General features: G+C 42.0%; 1 protein-coding gene and 1 non-coding gene across 2 annotated transcripts in view; both read right to left on the reverse strand.

The window, feature by feature from the left end:
* Positions 1-8,764: 8,764 nt before the first annotated feature.
* Positions 8,765-22,334, reverse strand: part of adamtsl2 (ADAMTS-like 2) — a 33,249-nt gene continuing 19,679 nt past the window's right edge. Inside the window, exons 9-19 of the mRNA XM_039620343.1 lie at positions 22,090-22,265; positions 20,096-20,396; positions 17,114-17,459; positions 15,589-15,692; positions 14,470-14,596; positions 14,158-14,371; positions 13,089-13,244; positions 11,907-12,077; positions 10,858-11,034; positions 10,597-10,741; positions 8,765-10,379 (exon numbers count right to left, since the gene is read on the reverse strand). Coding sequence (XP_039476277.1) covers positions 10,252-10,379; positions 10,597-10,741; positions 10,858-11,034; positions 11,907-12,077; positions 13,089-13,244; positions 14,158-14,371; positions 14,470-14,596; positions 15,589-15,692; positions 17,114-17,459; positions 20,096-20,396; positions 22,090-22,265 — 2,045 coding nt within the window. The 3' untranslated portion in view covers positions 8,765-10,251. The remainder of the gene's footprint in view (positions 10,380-10,596; positions 10,742-10,857; positions 11,035-11,906; positions 12,078-13,088; positions 13,245-14,157; positions 14,372-14,469; positions 14,597-15,588; positions 15,693-17,113; positions 17,460-20,095; positions 20,397-22,089; positions 22,266-22,334) is intronic.
* On the reverse strand, positions 11,117-11,188 carry trnac-gca. The gene has a single exon. It is a non-coding gene; the product is annotated as a tRNA-Cys (tRNA).

A 22,334-nucleotide genomic window follows, 5' to 3' on the forward strand; every position in this document is an offset into this window, starting at 1 on the left:
TTTCATAAAAATCAAAAAGTCTACCCAGTTTTAATTTGGGCTCATATTCAAGTGCATCTCCTTGTGCACCTATGGACTGATTTCATCCTTGTTTCTATTATTGTTTTTTTAGAAGTTTTGTTCTGCCCCCTTGTTTTTGTTCCTATGCAGTCTATGCTGGAGCTCCTCCACTGTGTGAAAACATTGATCTTAAGAGTTCATTTTAATTTTGGTGGTAAAAATCCCAGTGAGGCAAACTGGGTGAGTGATTGTGTTGTTGTGGAGTTTTCAATGCACTCTGAGCGGACACGTCACAGCACATAGGACCACACCACTGATCGCATCGTTTCCTCTGACTGGTCTCCCTCAGACTCCTCGGGACTTTACAGTAGAAGTCTACATTGAATTAATAAACTGAGCAATTCTGCCTTTGAGCAGCTTCTTGGTCATCACCAAGTGCTGATCACCTTTTTGTGAAATTTGGGTCGGTTTTAAACAAAAGATGTTTGACCTCTGCCAAAGTTTAAGGTCACAGTGTAAATGCCCCAAATGAGACTTCATGACATGCTCTAAAAATCGCAGCTATTCGGACGTGGCTGAGAAGATGATTTTGAATGGGAGACTGGCTAGACTGATCACACCTTGTATAAAGAGACAGAATTACAAAAAACCGAATGTGCAGAGGAGGAAAAGAGGATGACCACAGAAAATTCCTGGATGTAGTGAAGGAGGACATGCAGAGGGTGGGTGTGACAGAAGAGGATGCTGGGATATGGTGATGATAAAGGCAGCTGAGCTGCTGTGGTGACTCCTGAAGGGAGCAGCTGAAAGAAGAAGAAGAAAACAGATACATAAAAATGCATAAAAGCTCAAATAATTTCTCATACAGATTCTGGTTGACTCGTATTTGTGTTCATTGGTGTCGCTGTCACACGGGGTTAACACGGGATTGTTGGTTTTTTGTTTGCCTTCAGAGTCAGAGGCTGGAGAGCCAGGCTGTGATATGTCAGTATGTGACTGTTTCAGTGCTCACAGAGAAAACTAACATCATTTTAAAGGGCTTTTCTGGAGCATTCAGTGATCCAGTGACTGTGAATTATGAGGGACAACATTTACATCCTGTTAAGACATCATGCTGTAAATAAATGCTGTGCTCCAACTTAGATATAAGTATTTAATACCTAAAAGAGGAGGAATGAATTGTATATACGGTATTTAAGGGGAAAAGATATAGATATATGTCAAATATTCTTGATGACAGAGCAGTAGATCCAAATTATATTTTACAAATTTTACATCCATAGTGAGAAACAACTCTACAGCTCCTGGACTCATTTCTTCTTCTTTCACAAAATAACACAGATGCTGACACATTTATCGGATCAGAATCTTTGTTTGGAGCAAACTTTCACTCTAGTAACATGTATGATAAAATAGTACGCTGCTAATCCAAAAGGTTTGTTCTCATAGGCTCACAGAGAGACTGGGTGTATTTGCTGTCAAACAGTGCACAACCTGCAGTGCTGTGATCTGAAACATATATTTGGAAGACAGCAGAAGACTTTTACTATATGATGAAAACTTATGAGACTGTATATGTATATATGTATGTCTCCCACTGGATTCCTGGAGTCTGATATTTTTTTAGCCATCTTTTTTGAGCAAGAAGGTAAATCTAACCAAGAGCAAGAGCAGACCACACAGTTATACAACCGGACCTTACCAGCCATGCCCCCAATCATACACTGCTTCACAATTCACTCTAAATGAGACGATGATTTAAAATAAACCTCATATTATATCAAATAAATAAAGGCTTGAAACTAGCAATCGAAGCTACCACTTCAGGAAAGCATTATCCTTCTTTTTCACAACCAGAGCAGTTGCTACATGATGGCCATTAAGAAATACACAGGTTTACTTAGTTTAGTGCAGTATTACTGCAAAAAAAACCTTAAAACTGGCTGTTTGTACACTGACACAGCTAAACTGACTGCACAGTAATTCTGTTCAGTGTTTGGTAAACATGATTCTTCACTTTTCTAACAAGCTTCAACCCACATGGATGACAGAATCACAACCATAAGGACAAAAACAGAGAAGCACATCATCCAAGTCCTGTCCCCTCGTCACAGTGTGGTCTGTGCCAGCTGGTGCTGAACCCACCGTCGTGAGTCAGTGCATTTGGTTTGTTTCTGTCCTCTGCTCTCTGTTTCACCTTGTTTGTGTGAGGTGCTTTTAGTACTTCAGTTCACAGCATCAAAAAATGAATGAACATAGATGTGCAGCATCTCCACATCTTTCATTTCCTCATACATGGATTTTTGTCTCTAAGTTTAATGTCCACAGAAAAACCATGTTCCATACATTATGTATCATATGGTCATCTCATGATTTCTCCATGCAGCCTCCAGAAAGCTGAACATGCTTAGAGCAGATGTCAAGACAAGTTATATTTTTATTTGGTCGTCCTAAGTAAAGCACTGTCCTCACAGCTCCTTCTGTGCTGTGTGAGTTTGGGTCATGGCTTGCTTCTGTTCATTGAGGAATGACAACATTCAGGGTAAGAGAACATGTTTGTGCCACTTAAGCTGTTTTGCGAGATACAGCTGCAGGTTGCCCACTGTGATGACTGCAGAGTTTTTCTCCACAGCAGTTCTTCATTTTTCATTTTATTATTATTATTATTTTTTTTTTAGAAAAGATTTAAACTGTTGCTTTGGTTTTTTGTCTGCTTCATTAGTTGATGTGTTTCAATTATCCTGTCAGTGCAGCAGATGAGACGTTTGGGTCTGTCAAACTGGCCAGCAGGAGGCGTCAGTCACCTCTGCAGTCAAACCTTTGTTTACTGTTGCTGCTCTGTGTGTGAAGTTCATTTACTGTGTTAATAAAATGATGCAAAACTTTGGGGTGTCTGTGTAATTCCCTCCAGAAGAAAAGGACCAAAGCAAAATGTGCATTATTTCACTGACTTGTCTACATCCAAAACAGCTTCAGAGAGGAGAGGGGGGTCTTGGAGAACAATAAACACAACGTCCTCACCACCACTTTCACACTTTACATTACTCTGTATGAAAAACATAACTACACTTACTCACATATTGTAGTTACGGTATATTAGCCCAGCTAAATTACAGACCACAGACTCAGTTTTAGGACTCTGAACTAGACTAAATTAGAAGATGCTCCTCTGTCTGCTACAAATGAAACTCTTACACTTTCTTGTCATTTAAATAGCAGTTTGCTTTGAGCCCTTGGTCCCAGATTTCTGTGCTGTTTTAGTGTTTGCTTTTCTTATTCTTGAAGTTGTTGAGTTTGTGGTTCCTGTTTGCCTTTGTTGTTATTTTTTTTACAATATGTTTGAGTTGTGTGATATTATCTTATTTCTGTGGTCTCTGCATTGATTTTGTTATTATGACAGTCTCCCTGTTTATGCCTCTCTTTGTCTCATCTTCATGCTCAGGCTTATTGTTTACTTCCTTACTTTTTACTTCCTGTTTTATTTTTTAAGATGAGTTTGCTTTCGTGTCTTACATTAATTTTACATTCTGCCCTGATTGTCTTCACCTGTGTGCATTTCTTTTCATCTTTGTCTCTTTCCTTGTCTGTCACGTCCCAATCAGCTCTCAGTATAAATGTAGCCCTATTTTCCCTTTTCCTTTGTCAAAGCATCTGAGCTCATTTTTGCTTACTGCATGTGGTTTTCTCTCATTTTTCTAAGCTCCTTCCTATAGCTGGACTTTAGTTTATGGCTTGGATATTTAGCATTTTGCAAAGTAGACCAAAGAGCTTGTTTTTAATTTTGACTGCATACTGCATTTTTATGTCGTCTATACTGCACAGCCTTGACACATATCTTTGACATCTGCTGTCAAATCCCTAAGTGTATGAGATGTTAAAAAATTAAAGAAAAGACATAACCATCAACCGCTGCAGAGGAGTGGCATATACAAGACCTGGGCCCTGTACTACGAAGCGAGTTCACATACCCGGGATATCTTGCTTCACTTAACCTAACAATAAGCCTAAGCAGTCATGAGAAGGTGGATATCATCTTATTAAGATAATCTAGGGAATGAGCAAGTTTATGTGAAAGGGGCGGTGTTATGAGGATTTAACCAGTCTCAAATTGGCAGCAGAGCAACTGACCCTATGAAGAAGGAGCTACTTATAATATGTCACAATCTGCAGGAGAAATGGGGACCCAAATGCCGACACTTGGAACAAAACTATAATTTAACAAAAGGTTGGGAAGCGTATCTGCAACCGGAAGGTTGCCGGTTCGATCCCCGGGCTCTCTGTCCTGGTCGTTGTGTCCTTGGGCAAGACACTTTACCCTACCACCTACTGGTGTTGGCCAGAGGGGCCGATGGCGCGATATGGCAGCCTCGCTTCTGTCAGTCTGGGCAGGGCAGCTGTGGCTACAACAGTAGCTTGCCTCCACCAGTGTGTGAATGTGAGAGTGAATGAATAGTGGCATTGTAAAGCGCTTTGGGTGCCTTGAAAAGCGCTACATGAAATCCAATCCATTATTATCATTAAAACAAAGGGCAGACGCACACTGAGGAAAAACTAACTAGAACTAAAGTGGGAAAAACTAAATGCTAAATACAATCGACAAAGAGAAAATCCTCATACATGATAAAAATCTGAACATGGAAAAACCTGGAAACATGATGAGAACTCAACAGATGACCTGACACTGGACAAAGGAAGACATAGGACTTAAATACACACAGGAGGTGATCAGGGGAAGTGGAAACACCTGGAGAATCAGCTGACTGGAATGAACATAATGAACCATAACAGGGCAACCAAGGCAAAATAGAAATGAGCTTCGATAACTAAATGAAACTTAAACATAAACAATGAATATCAAAATATAAGAAAACTCAAAACCCTGGGTCAAACGACCCAGGACCGTGACATAATCTTTGAATATTAATGTGTAAGTTGATATGATATGAAATGATATACCTTTATTAGTCCCACAAGGGGAAATTTCATAAGGCTGCTGACCTATTGCACGCAATGGCGGCGCCATCTTACCCTCCGACCATACATACATTACACAAAAACATCACATGGGGAAGACAGGTCAGAGAGGTATAACAATGGAAAATGCACCACATGAGGAAAGATAAGGAGAAAAAAATAACTCCCCCCAGACTGAGCTGCAACAGGGAGATCAGTTTGAGAACAGAAAAAAAACACCTCTGCACATAGCACATGAAAAAACTCTTAATACACCAAAGAAACACATGACAAGCAACAGGGGTGGGTAAAGGGTGAGAGACAGCCGATGTAGACAGTACATCCAGAACTGCAGCATAAGCGCTGGTCTCCATGATCCACCGTCAGCATCGGAAGGGAATAAGCGTCAAAGGCGTTTGGAGGAGGGGAGGGGGGATGAATGTACATCTGCATGTACATGTGCATATGTCTGTGTGTGTGTGTGTGTGTGTGTGTGTGTGTGTGTGTGTGTGTGTGTGTGTGTCCAGAGTTCAGCTGAGACAGTGTCCTTCGCCCTGCCAGGCTAAGTAAACAGTCTGCCAGCCAACCCAGGTGGCCTTGCATAGAATGGGAAGAACAGACTCAACACAGTTGTTATCAGGGTGTTGTTGTTCAGCTCCAGCCTTGCAACTGCAGCTGGCACCGAAGGGGTAGCCGCATGAGTGATGGTGCTTTTTACTTTAGTGCGAACAGCTCATATGAGTTTCCAAGCAGTTCTACAGTCCAACACTGGTCTCTCAATCTCCCGTTGGAGAGCCGCAAGCTTCGCCATACTTGCGCTCTGTGATGTTGTCATTCTTGTGCCCAAACAGCCGATTCTGAGAACTCACGACAGTGCGCCTCCCCGAGATATCATCCAATTTACGCTCAGAGATGTTATGCCGAGCGAGCCCTTCCGAGATATAATCCAGTCTGCACTCAGAGATCTTATTCTGAGTATTCACGGCAGCCATAAGCCTTTCTAAGATCTTATCTGTGCTGCACTCAATGAGCCCATTTTGAGAAACTCACGCCTCTTCCCATTCAATTCAATTCAATTCAATTTTATTTATATAGCGCCAAATCACAACAAAAGTCGCCTCAAGGCACTTTATATTGTACAATAGATCGCACAATAATAAATACAGAGAAAACCCCAACAATCATATCATATGACCCCTATGAGCAAGCACTTTGGCGACAGTGGGAAGGAAAACTCCCTTTAACAGGAAGAAACCTCCGGCAGAACCAGGCTCAGGGAGGCGGCCATCTGCTGCGACCGGTTGGGGTGAAGAAGGAAAACAGGATGAAAGACATGCTGTGGAAGAGAGACAGAAATTAATAACAGATATGATTCGATGCAGAGGTCTATTAACACATAGTGAGTGGCTGGAAAGGAAAAACTCAATGCATCATGGGAATCCTCGGCAGCCTACATCTATTGCAGCATAACTAAGGGAGGATTCAGGGTCACCTGGTCCAGCCCTAACTATATGCTTTAGCAAAAGGAAGTTTTAAGCCTAATCTTGAAAGTAGAGATAGTGTCTGTCTCCGAATCCAAACTGGAAGCTGGTTCCACAGAAGAGGGGCCTGAAAACTGAAGGCTCTGCCTCCCATTCTACTTTTAAATACTCTAGGAACAACAAGTAAGCCTGCAGTGCGAGGCGAAGTGCTCTAATAGGGTGATATGGTACTACAAGGTCATTAAGATAAGATGGGGCCTGATTATTTAAGACCTTGTATGTGAGGAGCAGGATTTTGAATTCAATTCTGGATTTAACAGGAAGCCAATGAAGGAAGCCAAAACAGGAGAAATATGCTCTCTCTTTCTAGTCCCTGTCAGGACTCTTGCTGCAGCATTTTGGATCAGCTGAAGACTTTTCAGCGAGTTTTTAGGACATCCTGATAATAAAGAATTACAGTAGTCCAGCCTGGAAGTAATGAATGCATGAACTAGTTTTTCAGCGTCACTCTGAGACAGGATATTTCTAATTTTAGAGATGTTGCGCAAATGGAAGAAAGCAGTCTTACATATTTGTTTAATATGTGCATTGAAGGACATGTCCTGGTCAAAAATGACTCCAAGGTTCCTCACAGTGTTACTGGAGGCCAAGGTAATGCCATCCAGAGTAATTATCTGGTTAGATACCATATTTCTAAGATTTTCAGGGCCGAGTACAATAACCTCAGTTTTATCTGAATTAAGAAGCAGAAAGTTAGCGGCCATCCAGGTCTTTATGTCTTTAAGACATTCCTGCAGTTTAACTAATTGGTCTGTGATACCTGGCTTCATGGATAGATAGAGCTGTGTGTCATCTGCATAGCAGTGAAAATTTATGCTATGTCTTCTAATGATACTGCCTAAGGGAAGCATGTATAATGTAAATAGAATTGGTCCTAGCACTGAACCCTGTGGAACACCATAATTGACCTTAGTGTGTGAAGAGGACTCTCCATTTACTTGAACAAATTGGAGTCTAGATAGATAGATATGATACAAACCACTGCAGCGCAGTACCTGTAATACCTACAGCATGTTCTAATCGCTCTAATAGGATATTATGATCAACAGTATCAATCGTTTCAATCCCAGCGGGCAGCCTTGTGGGGGTTTGAACAGCCGGTTCCGCTTCCTTAGTTCTCCGGTAAGTCAGGGCCAAGCCAGCTCCGATCAGCCAGAACCCTGTTACCATGGTTCCGAATAGGTAGATATCTTCAGCACTCAGGCTCACCCAAGCCCAAACTTCTCGTTGAGAAAGGGGTGTCAATTGCGTTCACAGATTTATCAGTATCACATCATTAATACACAGGATAATCTGATTGATTATAATTGTTATTACATTAAATGAGTGTTTAGATATGTATGTGAGGCACAGCTGTCATGGTGGTGTTTTACAGTCTGAGAGAAATTAAATAAATAGAATTTAAATGCAGGCTTAATCTGCATCCAAATATGATATGAAGTAAACAAGTAAAAACAGGTGGTTTGTATAATAAAATAGCTGTAAAGTTATTTGCAGCAACATTTAAAAAAGTAGATTTTTGGGGGTGTTTTTCTCCCTGTTCATGTTGCAAAGACAGTGTGAGAGAGTAGCTCAACATTTGTCTGCAGATAGATCCAAACATTTAAGCCATTTTTCAGTTCCAACAAGCCCAGAGTCAAGGACAAGGAGACATGTGCCAGAGCGCAGTTCATTCATTCACAGTTCACATCTTGCTATGATATAGCAGTGCAAAACAAGCGCAGTAAAGCCTTTCTTTTCAGTTTCAAGTCTTCTGTTATAGCCATCTAAAGATATTAACTCTTCCTAAGATGAAGAAGATTATTTTGGCTGCTCCTTTATTCACAAAAGATGATTTGGCAGACTATTCTTTGTGGCAGTTGCCCTTCCTGACACAATTTTATAGGAGTTTGGGTCTCCTCCTGAGTTTTAACAGTCATTTATTAGGTAAATGTGTAAAGCACTACACTATGGGACCAACAGACTAACCTTTCTTAAAGATGTGTGATTGCCCCAGTCTAACTGAGGCTTTGAAGATATTTGACTAACAACAAACTACCATCCTCTGAACTGGCACAATAACTAAAAGTAGCCAATCCCAGTTGTGGTTTTAAAAAAGAAATCTTCAAGCCAGACAAGTCTTGTTATGACTAGGTGTTAAAATGTTCCCACAGATTTCTTTCTACAGTTTGTTACTCAAATGAAAGCTGAGATTTGGCAAATTAATGTGGTATCTATTCCTATAAAGAAAAATATCCAAAGTGCAAAAGTTAAACACGAGAGAGGCAAAATGTTTGAACTGTTATTTAATTGAAATACATGTCAGTACCATTAGGTTTTCAGTTTATTATCAACAGTACACAAACTCCATATTTAGTTTTGTACAAAGAGGTATCGGCAATATAAAAACACAGTACACATTAGTTAGACATACACGTACACGTCTTCTGAATACATTTCACCCATACTTCAAGTTTCAGGGATCTCTCTGTCTGTGTTCGGATCAGCTCTCTCCTCTGTCGCGCACACAGACCAGAGCTGGTATCAGTTGACCTGATGAATAACCATAGGCTGGCATCAGGAGCGTCACGCTAAATGAAAATGTTCTATCACTAATAAATATGCTTCCATATCCTGCAGGCACGCCGGTGTGGCACCAAACGGCAGGAGACGGAATGGAAATATAGGCTATATATATATATATATTTATATATATTTAATTTTTTTTAACTTCCTGTTTGGCCATGCCAGACGCTAAAACTGAAACACATTTAAATAATATTTCATAAACAGTATCTGTATTAAATATTCTACTCATGCAATATCTTCAGTTGAGAAATAATTTAATAGATCTCTTCCTTGCAGCGATAACCGGAGCATGCTGCTAGCTGGTGATAGAGGTTAGTGAGACCGCTTTACTGTTGACTCCGTTGTGTCTCCAACTCCGCATGTTGTTTAAATTGTTCACAGGAACTGAAATGATGGACCCATAAATATTCAGTAACACCTGGTACAACAGGGTCTGCAGGGTTAAATATAAAGAAAATAAGAAGACATATGATAATAAGGGAGAGGCATGCTCTGCTTTATTTTCCCCGAGGGCCTGATAAATGATATATGTGCCAAAAACGGTGCTTCCTGGGTTGACCACTAGAGGCTGGGTCAAAAAGTGAGTGAGCTCAGGAGCAAATTTCGAGGACACACAGCTCTCGCTGTGAGAACAGAAGCTCCACCCACCTGCTGTTTATACCTGCTGTTACTGAGATGCTGCCACAAGGGTCTTTATAAGATACGCGAGGATTATTTTGAAATATTACTCATGCAAAGCTACTCTGGTAGAATCTAAAAATACAAATATTTACTGGAAATGAGCAGAAAGGAACTATTTAATATTTGATAATGCATTGTGTCAGAAATCCTCTCAAAACAAGAAGAAACTAAAAACTTTTTGCAGCAGTGAAGCAGAAAAAAGAGACGTTTGTTTACTCGTCCTCATTAATTTCAAAGTGCCTCCCAAAGTGCACATTTCTTTTGTCTAATTCTGTGTGAGAACACTGCAGCTGATGTTGTAACATCAACAGGAACTGACAGGACATCATTTGAGATCATTTAAACTGACCCATCTAAATCCAAGTTATCTGAGGAAGTTCCTCTTTTTAAAAAAGGGAGACTGACATTTAGCTTTCCCTCATTATTCACAGTAACTGCTGTACAGCTGAATGTATTTCCTCATGCCGGAGTTGAGAGTCAGGTTGGAGAGAGGCTGCGGTGTCCTCGACTAGGAGGCTGGAGGTCGAACGGCGCGGCAGGAGTGGCAGCAGGCCTTGCTGTAGTACCAGTGGCTGCACAGGTTGACCTTAAGAGCCAGCAGGCAGTTGGTGGAGGGCCGATCCTGACAGCTCTCATCTGGGAAACAGTCAGACTCACAATTAGTCCTGGAGGCAACTTTCAAACAGTTTCAAACAGTACTCCACTCTGAGCTGTCTATCTTTCTTCAATACTGCCTCTGCCAAAACTGGCAAACATGAGTAAAAAAAAGCAGCTGGCAGTTCACTTATAACGCCTGCAAGACTCATTAGGAACAATGGTTAGGAGGAAAGTAGCAGATTCCCTTTGTTGTTACCTGGAGGCTCAGTGGGGCACGGCTGCAGAGTGCAGGTCTGTTTGGCCACCGGTTTGGTGAGGGGGTCACAACCTCGAACCAGCTCCCTGCCCTGGTAACACTTCACGTCCCTCATCCTCACACCGATGCCGCATGTCTTAGTGCACTGAAAGCACATGAAGCCAGAAACACAGTCATTAAACATGTCTGTTTTGCTGTTATCCTAATTTATCTTCATTTTGAGAGCTTATTTCACACTAGAAGACTTTCTGTGGAGCTCACCTCAGACCAGGGGGTGGTGTACCATTTGAAGCATGGCCTCTCGAAACAGGTGTTCTCCTCTTCAGGCTTCTCGTTCACCACACATGCCTCCTCATCGAAGATCTGGAACTTTCCTCCGCTGATGCCGACGCATAGAACGATCCTCCGTTTCACACCACGACCACAGGTTGTGTTACACTGCAGTTAAAGGTAAAATCTTTGTAGCATTGTTAACATTAAAAAAGAACTTTGTGCATTCATATTTTTAAAGCAACAGTGCAGGGGGCATCCGGAATTGAACCAGAGACCTCTTGATCTGCAGTCAAATGCTCTGCCACTGAGCTATACCCCCTTGTCTCACACTTTCCAACAGAAAGCAAATGCAGCACGCATAAAGCAGGGCTTATGATCTGTCGCAGATATCTGCAGACATCACAGGTGAGGAGTCTCTCCGAGTACACTCACATCTGCTCAAAACCACCTGAAGGGCGGATGGATAGCTTGTGCACTGACGAATAGTGTCTCAGTGGACAAATATGAACTATCACAAAAAATGTGCAGGCAAGCCAACATCTGCACATATCCAAGTCACTCGGACCCAAGCAGACCCTAGCATGCTCACTGAACTGTATGCTCTAATAGATGTTAAAACCAGATCCTTAGAGGCTGTTATTGGTAGGTTTAGAATGTAGAAACATTTCTTTAGCAAAAGTTTAAAACTAGAGTGAATTAGAATAAAGCCTCAATCAAATCCATTTATAAAGGAACTATATCTAAGTGTTTTCATGAGATTAGTCAGTATCCATCCAGAGGAAACAGCTGCATGGAGCTCTTTACTCATAAACTAGTTAGAATCCTCTTGTAAAGCATATATTTCTTTCCCCTTCTATTACTCTGGGCACTGGGACTTGAACCAGAGACCTCTTAAAGCGCAGTCAAATGAGCTATAACTCCACCTCACCCCAAACATGTGTGTCATGCTTTTCTGTGATTACAAAAATCACTTAAAACGTGCTTCAGGTCTGCTCGCAGTAACATCTTAATTCAGACAGTGTGTATCCGGGCCTCACCCTCTCCCAGTCTTGGCTCAGCCAGTGCGGAGCGCAGTCTCTGTCTCCACAGGGGTGAATGGCTAAGGGCTTGTTCTCTGCTGAGCACTGGTTCTCGGGAACCACGCGACCCTCCGGAGCCTTACAGTACACATGACGCACCATCTTCCCCTGGCCGCACGACCCCGAGCACTGCAACAAACAAAGGTCACGCCCGATGAGTCATTATCAAGTGGGAGCAATCGAGTTCTCATCGCAGTTATCTGCAGCCAAGCTTTGTCGCACACAGCGTGAAGTCATATCAGGTCACCTCACATCATGGAAAATAAAAAATCAGCATGTGAGGCCGTGTTTGGGCAGATGTTAAATAACAACACATGTCACCAGAGTTTAGTATTTACTGCAGTTAAAGTAGTTCATCAACAACACAACAGCAAAACCTCACTATGCTGCGCACACTGAGTTTATTATTAAAAACTATATTTGTTGGTCGTGCTGCGATTAAACTTTTAGACCAGGAGTGTGTAGCTCAATAAGCTAGTTTTTTTTTAGCAGCATGGCTTTATCCACGTCATTTACATTTATGAAACAGGCGTCATTTCAAACCAGTTTCCTTCCAGTACATCTGTACAGAATAAACTTGTAAATCTGAAGACATCAAAAATGAAAAGTTACATCTGGTTACATCTGTTCTCAGTTGGCAAATCTATGAAAAAAAAAAACTTTTTTGGCCTTGTGTTGTGAATTGTATTTTTTGTGTGTCAAAGTGACAGCTCTTTAGTCTTCTGTGTTTTTCCAAGTCGGAGGCTGTGGTTGTAAATTAGTCCTGCGATTTTCCAGACTTTCACTTTGAATGGAACATCGGCAACTACACCTCGTGTCCGTAACACAATAAAAGCAATAAATTCACACCGTGGCACTTAAAAGACAGCTGGGACAGACGAGCTGTTTTTCCAACAACCCTGAAAATGATGGAGGAATGTTAGACGCAGGAAAAATAATTTAAAATAAAAGAAATAGAACGTTTAACTCAGACACGGATTGTAACATTAAACCATAAATTAAGTGTCTTTCCTTTTTTTCACTGTCTGAGATTCCAGCCCTGCAGGGACGAGAGATAAAATATGCAGATATGGTAATATTTTAACTTCTCATCACTCATGTTCACTGACATGCAGGTTTGTGTAAAGTAAAAACACTCACGGGTCCCCACTCGGACACAGTCCAGTGGCGTTCGCAGGGAGGACCGGTGCAGTTTTTGACGTTCGGCGGTTTGGTCAACGGGTCACATGGTCTGGTCTCGTCAGAGCAGCGCACATCACGGGCTACCTGAGCTTTGCGGCCACATTTAGCAGGACACTGCAATGAGGAAAGAGTCGTTGTCATGAAGAAGATGACGCACGTTGATTGGTAGAAATCCATTAATTACATTATATTCTTTATTGTTTATCTTTGCTTTGAATGAATATGTTGAAAAGACAGAAAAAATCAATTTAGAATCAGTAGGAACTGTTTAGTATACTTAAAATGTATGGGTGGCCTAGGCAAAGCTTTTTCCTCAAAAATGCACAAAACCACCCCAAAAAACACGTTTATTACGTTTTCCTAACAGCACAGTTTACTGTTCGTTTAACTACAATGTAAAAGAATGAATGAATGACTGTGAAATAACCCAAAAAGTACAAAACTAATAGAAAAACATTGCAGACCTTGGTCAAAGATACATGGGGAACAACTGATCTGTAATTAAGTGGTCATGTCTGCATTGATCCACAAAGAAAAAAAAGATCAGCATGCGTACCCGACATTTCTGTCATTCTCTCTCTGTGTCGTACAACCCCTAACAATCTAACAGAGTCACATTTAGGGTTTTTGGTGTCTGCTAAGTGTTTCTGGAGAATCCATCAGTGACCACAATCTGACCACAAGACTGTAGCACACAGCTGCAGCACTCAAAGCTTGACAAGAGAAAGACAGAGACATCTGCACTGCAAGAAAAAACAAATCCTGCAGAGTGCCGGGGAATGTTTGCACAGAAATCAAATGCAAAAATCCAAACAAACAAAGAAATATGCAAAGTAAAGATACTCTGTATGTTTTAAAGGGACAGTTCACCTCAAAAGTACATGTCTTTCTTCGGCTTGTAGTGCTATTTATTTAGCTACATCTACTCAACACACGGAATCAGTAAAAATAACAATTAAAGTTCTTTTTAAGTGGATTGGATTGTTTCAGTATATTAGTACAAGCTCACATTCCTGGTTTATCATACCTCCATCCACTCGGCCACCTCCCACTGTGGGCCGCACGCGGGGCTCTTGCAGGCTCGTCTCTCCACGGGTCTCTCCAGGTCAGCCATGGTGCAGAGGTCACTGTAGACCGAGCTGTCCAAACCCGGCGAGAGCATCTTCCAGCAGCGCACCTGACGAAACTGGAAACCTTCCCCGCAGGTCCTGGAACACTCGCTCCAACTGCTCGCCTCCCACCTGAAAGACCGCATTTGTCTGTAATTATCAGAGGAAAAGAAGCAGCCACAGTAATGATCTGTTTATTAAAAGGTTTATGCTCCTCCGGGGGATCGCACCTGGGCTGACATTCTCGGCCAATGCAAAAGTCATGGACCGGCTCTGGTCTGGTCAGAGCATCGCAGTACATATCGTGTACTTCCACGCCATCGTAACGCACACATGTGACAAAGGACCTGGACACTCCTGGATTGTGGGCAGAGTGAACTGATTTATGCAACACATTTTATATACAAGGAAAAAAGAGCACAGTGCACACAGAGTATCAAAAATTCAAGTTCTTTTTAAATGCATTGGATTTCTGTATATTAGTACAATTCCTGCTTTGTCTTGAAGCTGTACCTATATTGAAAAAAAAGTCCAGTGGAAATCAAAGTGACCACTAGTTCAGATGAAGTCAAGTCAGCAGGAATCTCAGTAGATCAGCTTGTCCTAAACTGATGGCTTAGGTGTTAGCTGTCCGCTAAAAATCTCTATACTGCATGCTATCTGAGAAGCTTTCACCTGTTCACTGATTTTACAGGTAAAGTTGCTGTGCTGCTTTCCAGAATTGAAAACAATTATTCATTCATAACATTTATTCATTAAAAAACAGAGAAAAAACATGAAACATAAAAGTAAGAACGGGAGAGGAGGTGGGTTGCAATGCAAATCATCTTGCATAGACAGGTATCAGTACAGCTATCAGCTCACGTGGTCCGGCACTGAGACCAAATTTGCAGGAATTGGAGCAGAGTTTGATTTTGTGCCCTGGCACAACTTACATATCAATAACTTGTTAAATCTATCTTCATTTTAGACATCAGACAGACATTAGAAATCAGAAGTTTAAACTTTTTTATCAGAGGTGTTGACCCTGATTTGCATACAGAAGTCTAGACCTCCGATTTAAGCAGCTGACAGACAGGCACCTCAGTTACTGGAAACACAATACAATACCAGAATGCATTGCATGTCTTACATAGACAATGGGAAAATTACAAATTATGTGGAGAGAAACAATCAGTTCGCTGCACTGCAAATGCACAGAAAGTTGCTGCACCACACAAGCTCTGTCAGGTTTCAAGAGTCAAAGGTGTTACAGCAACCTGTCAGGTCTGGGGTCTTAACAGATATCACACTCTCACTGAACATGGATGTTTTCATGAATGTTTTGTGTGCTTTGAGTGTTTGCATACCTATGGAGCAGGTCATGCTGCACGGCTCCTGTGATGAAAGTTTCCAGCGGTACATGTCAGCAGGACTCAGCTTCAGGTTCTTCTGGTAGAGCCGCTGATTCCCCCTGTCACGCACGAAGGACACAGGTCAGTTGTGTATATTTGAGTATACAACTGCAGCATGCTACGCAGATGCAGTTCCTATGAATCCTCAACCTGCGGATATCAAGTTTTCAGGGCAACATTTTAAGAGCACGTCTTCAAACCAGGCAATTTGAATGAAATATTCTTTTCAGGACTTTTAAGAATACCCAGGAGTAAACACACAAACACCCACGCAGAGGGAGGCTGTCTCCCAGGCCTCAGACAAGCACAGCATGACAGCTGATTCACAGCCTGCATCCCAGCAGACGCACTTTGTTTTTTCACCACGTCACAAAACAGTCATGCACACATTCCTGTCATAACACGGTCGTTCCCTCGTTCCCAGACATTTATCTGAAAATCGGAGACACGTTGAGTTATACCTCACCGGCATCCCTCCATGTAAGAGGACCAAATCCTGTCCATTATTTTCTCACCAGAAGTGATGGCAGCCTGACAGCAGAACACGTTCCCCTCTGCATCATATTTCTCACTTTTCTTGCAAATACCTTGAATTATTTGTTTCTAAGCACGGCTGCATTTCCCACCTCCTCCACCTTCCTCCCCTCTGTGCTCCTCTGCTCTGCTCATTTCCTCTCCTGTCTCTGTCTCCCAGAGGAAAGGGCGTGTCACTGTATGTTTTATAGCTGCTGGCTGCAGAACGGGTGAAGCCAACATGAATTATAAATATGACGAATGCAAAACCTGCCAAGTCTACCTGTCGGCCTGTCCTGCAGCATATATCTGCCTGACTGCCGTACTGACCGTATATCTACTTGTCTGTCTGCATTGCTTCCTTGTACAGTACTGGTCCACCTGCTTTTCTGCCTATTGGTCTACCTGTCTGGCTGATTTACTGCCTGCACTGTTTATCTATGTGTCTACCTGCTTTGCTGCTTGTCAGTTAACCTGGCTGTTTTTTCTTGCAACCAGTACAGTGTATATTCTGTATATTGTCTCATCTAACTCCCTAGCTACATGCACATGTGCCTGATTACCTGTCTAAGTGGCCGTCTGTCTTTCTACCTGCGTCACACTGACTACCTGTTATTTTGGCAAAGCTGTCTGTTCCACTAGCACTCTCACTTTGAACCTTTTCTTGCCGTCAGTCTTGTCTCAGTGTGACACTCTCTAGCGATGTCTCTGCCGGGACATCTCTTTAAAAGAGCCCATTTCTCTCAGCCTGCTTCTCTTTAGCCTGCAGCCAGAACCAAGTCCAGAGGTTTGACAGTGTGTGTAAAGTCTGAACAGTCTGAACACTTTCAGTCCAGACTTCATCTGATTTGAGAGGAAATGTCTTTATGTGAGCCCAAACCTGAACCTGTGAACAACGGGCTTCTGCGCTGCATCATCTTAAAACTCATATGCGATGCTGATGTCCTTTATGCTGTTTTTACATTACCTGGTTCTGTTGGAGCGGTTGGAAGTCCTCCCACCGCTCAGCACCGTCCTGTTCTGGCTGTCTCCGCTGTCGTTGCGTTTCTGGCCCAGAGTAAACTCGAGTGTATCGTTTAGATCATCTCGTTCCAGGCTGCTCAGACCCACTTCTGCTGGTCCCACCTCAGAAGTGAACAAACTGTCTCCCTCGGTCAGCAGCTGGTTGGTCGAAATGTTGATAAGTAACTCATCTGCACCAATTCGGCCGTCCATCAGGACCCTCCAGATGAGGTTTGGGGAATTGGGTGGTGTATCCAGGCCCCCACCAATAGTAACAGGTTTGGCAGTGCTGTCTATTTGGCTGCTGTTACCTTCACACAGAGTCAACAAATTCAGCTCTGCTTATGATGGAAGTGGTAACAAGTTTTCTGAATATAGGATTTCATAAAAGTATATTGAAAAAAAAACGGAAACACCAAAATTACCAATAAAATCTGTGATTTTCTGGAATCTGGAGAAATTTCTGCATGGAAAGGCTGAAAACGTGTAAGGGTGTCAAACATAAGTCCCGGGGGCCAAAACTGGGACCAGAAAACCTCTAATCCAGCCCATTGGATGGCTTTGGAAAATGTGAGAGACGACATGCTCTTTGGACTTTTAACTGTCTATTTATTTTTTGTAGGTATTTTTATTTATTTAGTTTTATAGCTTTTCCTAATGATAAAGATCTCAACCACACTGTAAAAAGAAATCCTAATATAAAAGTATTTTACAGTTTTGTTCTGTTCTTCTAGAATATCATTAAATTTACATAAATAGACTGTGATTTCACATTTCAAATGTAAATTAACATAAAATCACTGTAATGTAATAAAACATAATTTTCATGTTTATTAAATGTATTTGTCTGTACATATGCATATTTAGATTGTTAAAATACATTCACAAATGTATCATGATTTCACAAATATCTGTCTGTTATTTGAAAGATTGAACTGTTAAATTCAAATGTAATGCTGTGCAAAAATATATAAAATGATTCTCATAAACTTTTTTTACATCAAATAATAATTATTATTATTGCTATTTAGGGCGATCGTGACTCAAGAGTTGGCAGTTCGCCTTGTAATCAGAAGGTTGCCGGTTCGAGCCCCGGCTCGGACATTCTCGGTCATTGTGTCCGTGGTCAAGACTCTTCACCTACCACCTACTGGTGATAGCCAGAGGGGCCGATGGTGCGATATGGCAGCCTCGCCTCTGTCCCAGGGCATGCAATCCATTATTATTTAAACCAACTGTATATTTCTGTACATTTAAGTATTATTATTCATATTGCCACATTCATTGACCTTCCATCCATCCATCCATTCGCTTCCGCTTATCCTTCATTGACCTTGTTTATAGATAATTTCATTGTTTAATCACATTAACATGTTCCTAATTTCATGTTTAAAAGCATTTGAAAAAGGCAAAATCCCATGTAAAATTAGGGCAACAAACTGTATTGTCATTACTGAAAATAACTGTATTTTTATGAGAAAGTTATTTTCTGTTATTTTCTGGTATTATTTTGGCGCCCCAGCTGCCGGAATATTACTGTTTTTCTAGGATTTTTTTTTTTAACAGTGCATGGCCACCATGTATTTCTGTGTTTTACCCTTTTACTAGTTACAGAGAGCTGTGCTGGCAGATTTCTTTTATTTACTAAAGCAGAATCTTTTAACATGTAGAGAAAGTGAGACATACTATTTAAAATTTCACTTCTTTTTCTTGCATTGAGATATCTCACTGAGCAAATGTGGTTACATTTCTGTATACTGACAGGAAGGTGAGTTTCAGCCCACATAAGATCAAAGTGTGCTGCTGTAACAAATGGCCGTTTGAGTAGCTGTAGCTCAGGCAGTAGAGCTGTTCATCTGCTAATCGGAAGGTTGGAGGTTTGATCCCTGGCTGCTCTAGTCTACATGCCAAACATTCATGGGTAAGATGCTAACCCAAAGCTGCTCTCCGGCGCACCCACCGGAGTACGAATGTGTGTGAATGAGTGTGTGAATGGTTTAAATGATCGAGATTTTGTTTTTGAGTGATGTTTCATTTACTTTCATCATATGTAGTTTTATTATTGAAATTTTTTGCACTGACTGAAAGGCCTCGCACCTACTTAGCACCTACTCTAAATGTTCTTAGCTTCCAAATGCTCATTAAGTTACTTTTGTAACGACATGTTATAGCAAAGCCCAAAGACTTTTCGCTGAAATACAATTGTATTAAAATGACAGTACCAACACTTGCTTCTCCTGAATAAGAGGTACAGAGACAACCTAATGAGGATTATTGGAGGATTTCTGTACTGGCTCACATGTACAAGCAATGTATTTAAAATCCTGAATGACTTTGTAAAAACTCAGTGAGTAAAAACAGAGAGTGGAGAGTGAAAACACGAACGAGTTGTTTCAGTCAGAGCGCAGCATCTTGGCCGTAGTATGATGTCGACTGGAGTAAAAAGTGTACGGCGAGCCTTTCACCACCGCTGTCTCTCCCTGAAGCAGTGGTGTAATGGCCTCAGCAGTCAGCTGAATGAGCTGAGAGCCCTCAGGAAGTGCCATTACTGCTCATGTTTGTGATGCTGCCTTTCTTAAAAGGAGAAAACGCCGCAAAACTCTGAATTTTTCATCTACTGCTGATTCTCTTTATCTAGCCGTATCATGAATAATGCAGAGTTGCAAAGGGCCATGTTACACACATCCAGAATAAGGCAGTAAGATGGAGGGTGGTGTTAAAAATCTGACCTATGTGCTACGTGGCTTGGGATCCATCATCTGCCTTACAGTCATCTTATATCAGAGCTTAGTTTTTATATTGCTTTATATGCCCTGAGCTACACTTCCAGGAGGTATAAAGGTAAAGGAAATCTTTCTCTAAAAATGTGCATGTAAATGCATTGTGTTCTGCTGTATTGTATGTATTAGTGTAATAGTTTATAGAAAACTTGTCACATAATCTCCACCTGTAAACTTTGGGGTAGCTACTCCATCTTCACAGTCGATGGCTGCTGTCTCCTCATACACCTCGTTGGTCTCTTTGCCCTTCTGCCCATCTGTACCTTCTGTCTCCACCTGGCCCCCAGGAGCCACCTGGTCACAGATGCTGCCATTGGGGGCCAGTAGACCACTCACTTCTACAGACGCCTCTCCAGCTGAGGTGTCTGACCCGGTGTAGACAGGAGGAGGAGGAACGGGTGGCAGGGAGTCTCGGAGGACTGTGTATTCGTAGGTGATGTAAGGTGTGCGGCCATTTTGGTTCCACACCTGTCAGATGAGGAGAGTAAATTGAGGATGTTTGTGGAGTCAAAAAACAAAAACTATAATTAGACCAACTCAAGGTGGTCTCAAAGATAGACTCAAACATTCAGCCAAAAAATGTTCAGTTCAATTTAGTTTTTTATATAACTGTTGCCTCAAGGATGAATGTGTTGGCAGTCTCCCCTGCTACGGTGAAAAAAACCCATGCCGTCTGTCTGAATCAGCGGGACCTTTAGCCCATAGCTGGCCAATAAAAAGAGGCCATGACAACAAATATACCTACATTTCTATCATATAAAGGCTTTTGTGAAATATTGTGTAATGATGTTTAATGAGGAATTAATTTGTGATATGTGAAGTCAGTTTTCATACGTTCTCAGTTTTCACTTTGATCCGACTGTTTGTGCAGCTTTTCAGCTGTCCAGCATCTCCCTGCATAGCTATCTCCTCGGTCCCAGCGACCTCCCAATAAAGGGAGAGCCTGATTAGCCCTTTCAACCCCAGCTGCTCTGCCAGCCTCCTGACACCCCCTGAACCCACTGCACCACTACTCCTGTGCAGGAGAACTGCAGACCACATCTCGATTGCCCACAGGGGCGATTGTGGCTCAAGAGTTGGGAGTTCGCCTTGTAATCGGAAGGTTGCCGGTTCGAGCCCCGGCTCGGACAGTCTCGGTCGTTGTGTCCTTGGGCAAGACACTTCTCCCGTTGCCTACTGGTGGTGGTCAGAGGGCCCGGCGGCGCCAGTGTCCGGCAGCCTCGCCTCTGTCAGTGCGCCCCAGGGTGGCTGTGGCTACAACGTAGCTTGCCATCACGAATGTGTGGGTGAATGACTGGATATGTAAAGCGCTTTGGGGTCCTTAGGGACCATAAAAGCGCTATATAAATACAGGCCATTTACCATTTACATCTCCACCACAACAACATTGCTTCATTGAGTTTTGCCCCGTCACAGACACAAGGTTTGTACTGGGCCATTGCGAAACCTTCATTTCTTTTTCAGCCATTCTGTTGTAGACTTGGTGTTGTACATGAGATCATTGTTATGCTGCATGACCTAGTTTTGGCTTTAGCTGTCGGACAGATGGCCTCTTTTCTGGCTGCCATGGGTTAGGGTTAGTTCATGGGCAACTCAATGCAAGATGCCCAGGTCCTGAGGCCACAAATCCCAGATCATGTGACCCAAATTATGATCCCTCCACCACCGTGCTTACAGTTGGTATGAGGTGTTTGTTCTGGTATGCTGTGTATGCTTTTCTTCAAATGTGGCTCTTTGCAGTAAGCTTCTCCACTTTGGCCTCCAAATTGTTCCAGAATTATTGTGGTTCATTCATATCAGACTTGATGAACCTAAGCCGTGTTGCAATTTTTCCTTTAGAGAGGTTTGGGCTCACATATGCTCTTGCATATTCAAAATTGTTCATCCTAAAATTGCTAACTGGTCACCGATTGAACCAACACAATTAATGCTCGCAACGAAAACTCATAGTTCTTTTGTGTGCAGGTTTGAAATTCATATGTCTTGTCTGTGCACATCTGCACTTTCCAAGGTGAAAGCATCGATTTCATTTTGGTTTTTCATGGATGAGGCCACAGTACTTTAACTTTGCACCATGGCAGCAGCGTGGTTTCCACAAGCTATAAACAACATGACTTAAATCATGGAATTCAAGAGTAAGGGAGGATAGGGTTATGTGTACCAGAATATTGATGGGTTGGTCAATGGGGCCTTTGGCAACAATGTACTCGATACCAGTCTCATACACGTCCATAGGTCGGCGGTATTTGAAGACGGTGCCTGCTGCATGGAAATTCTGTGGACTGTCCACCTTGTAGGCACCGTTAAAAAAGAAGTTTCCTGCCTGATCAGTCACAGCTTTAGGGGGGAAAAAAGCAGAATTAAGAGAACTTTAAAAGAGTTCTTTGCTTTCTTTCTACACACTGC

This window comes from Oreochromis aureus, linkage group 12 (assembly GCF_013358895.1).
Source record: "Oreochromis aureus strain Israel breed Guangdong linkage group 12, ZZ_aureus, whole genome shotgun sequence".
NCBI classification, from domain to species: Eukaryota; Metazoa; Chordata; class Actinopteri; order Cichliformes; family Cichlidae; genus Oreochromis; species Oreochromis aureus.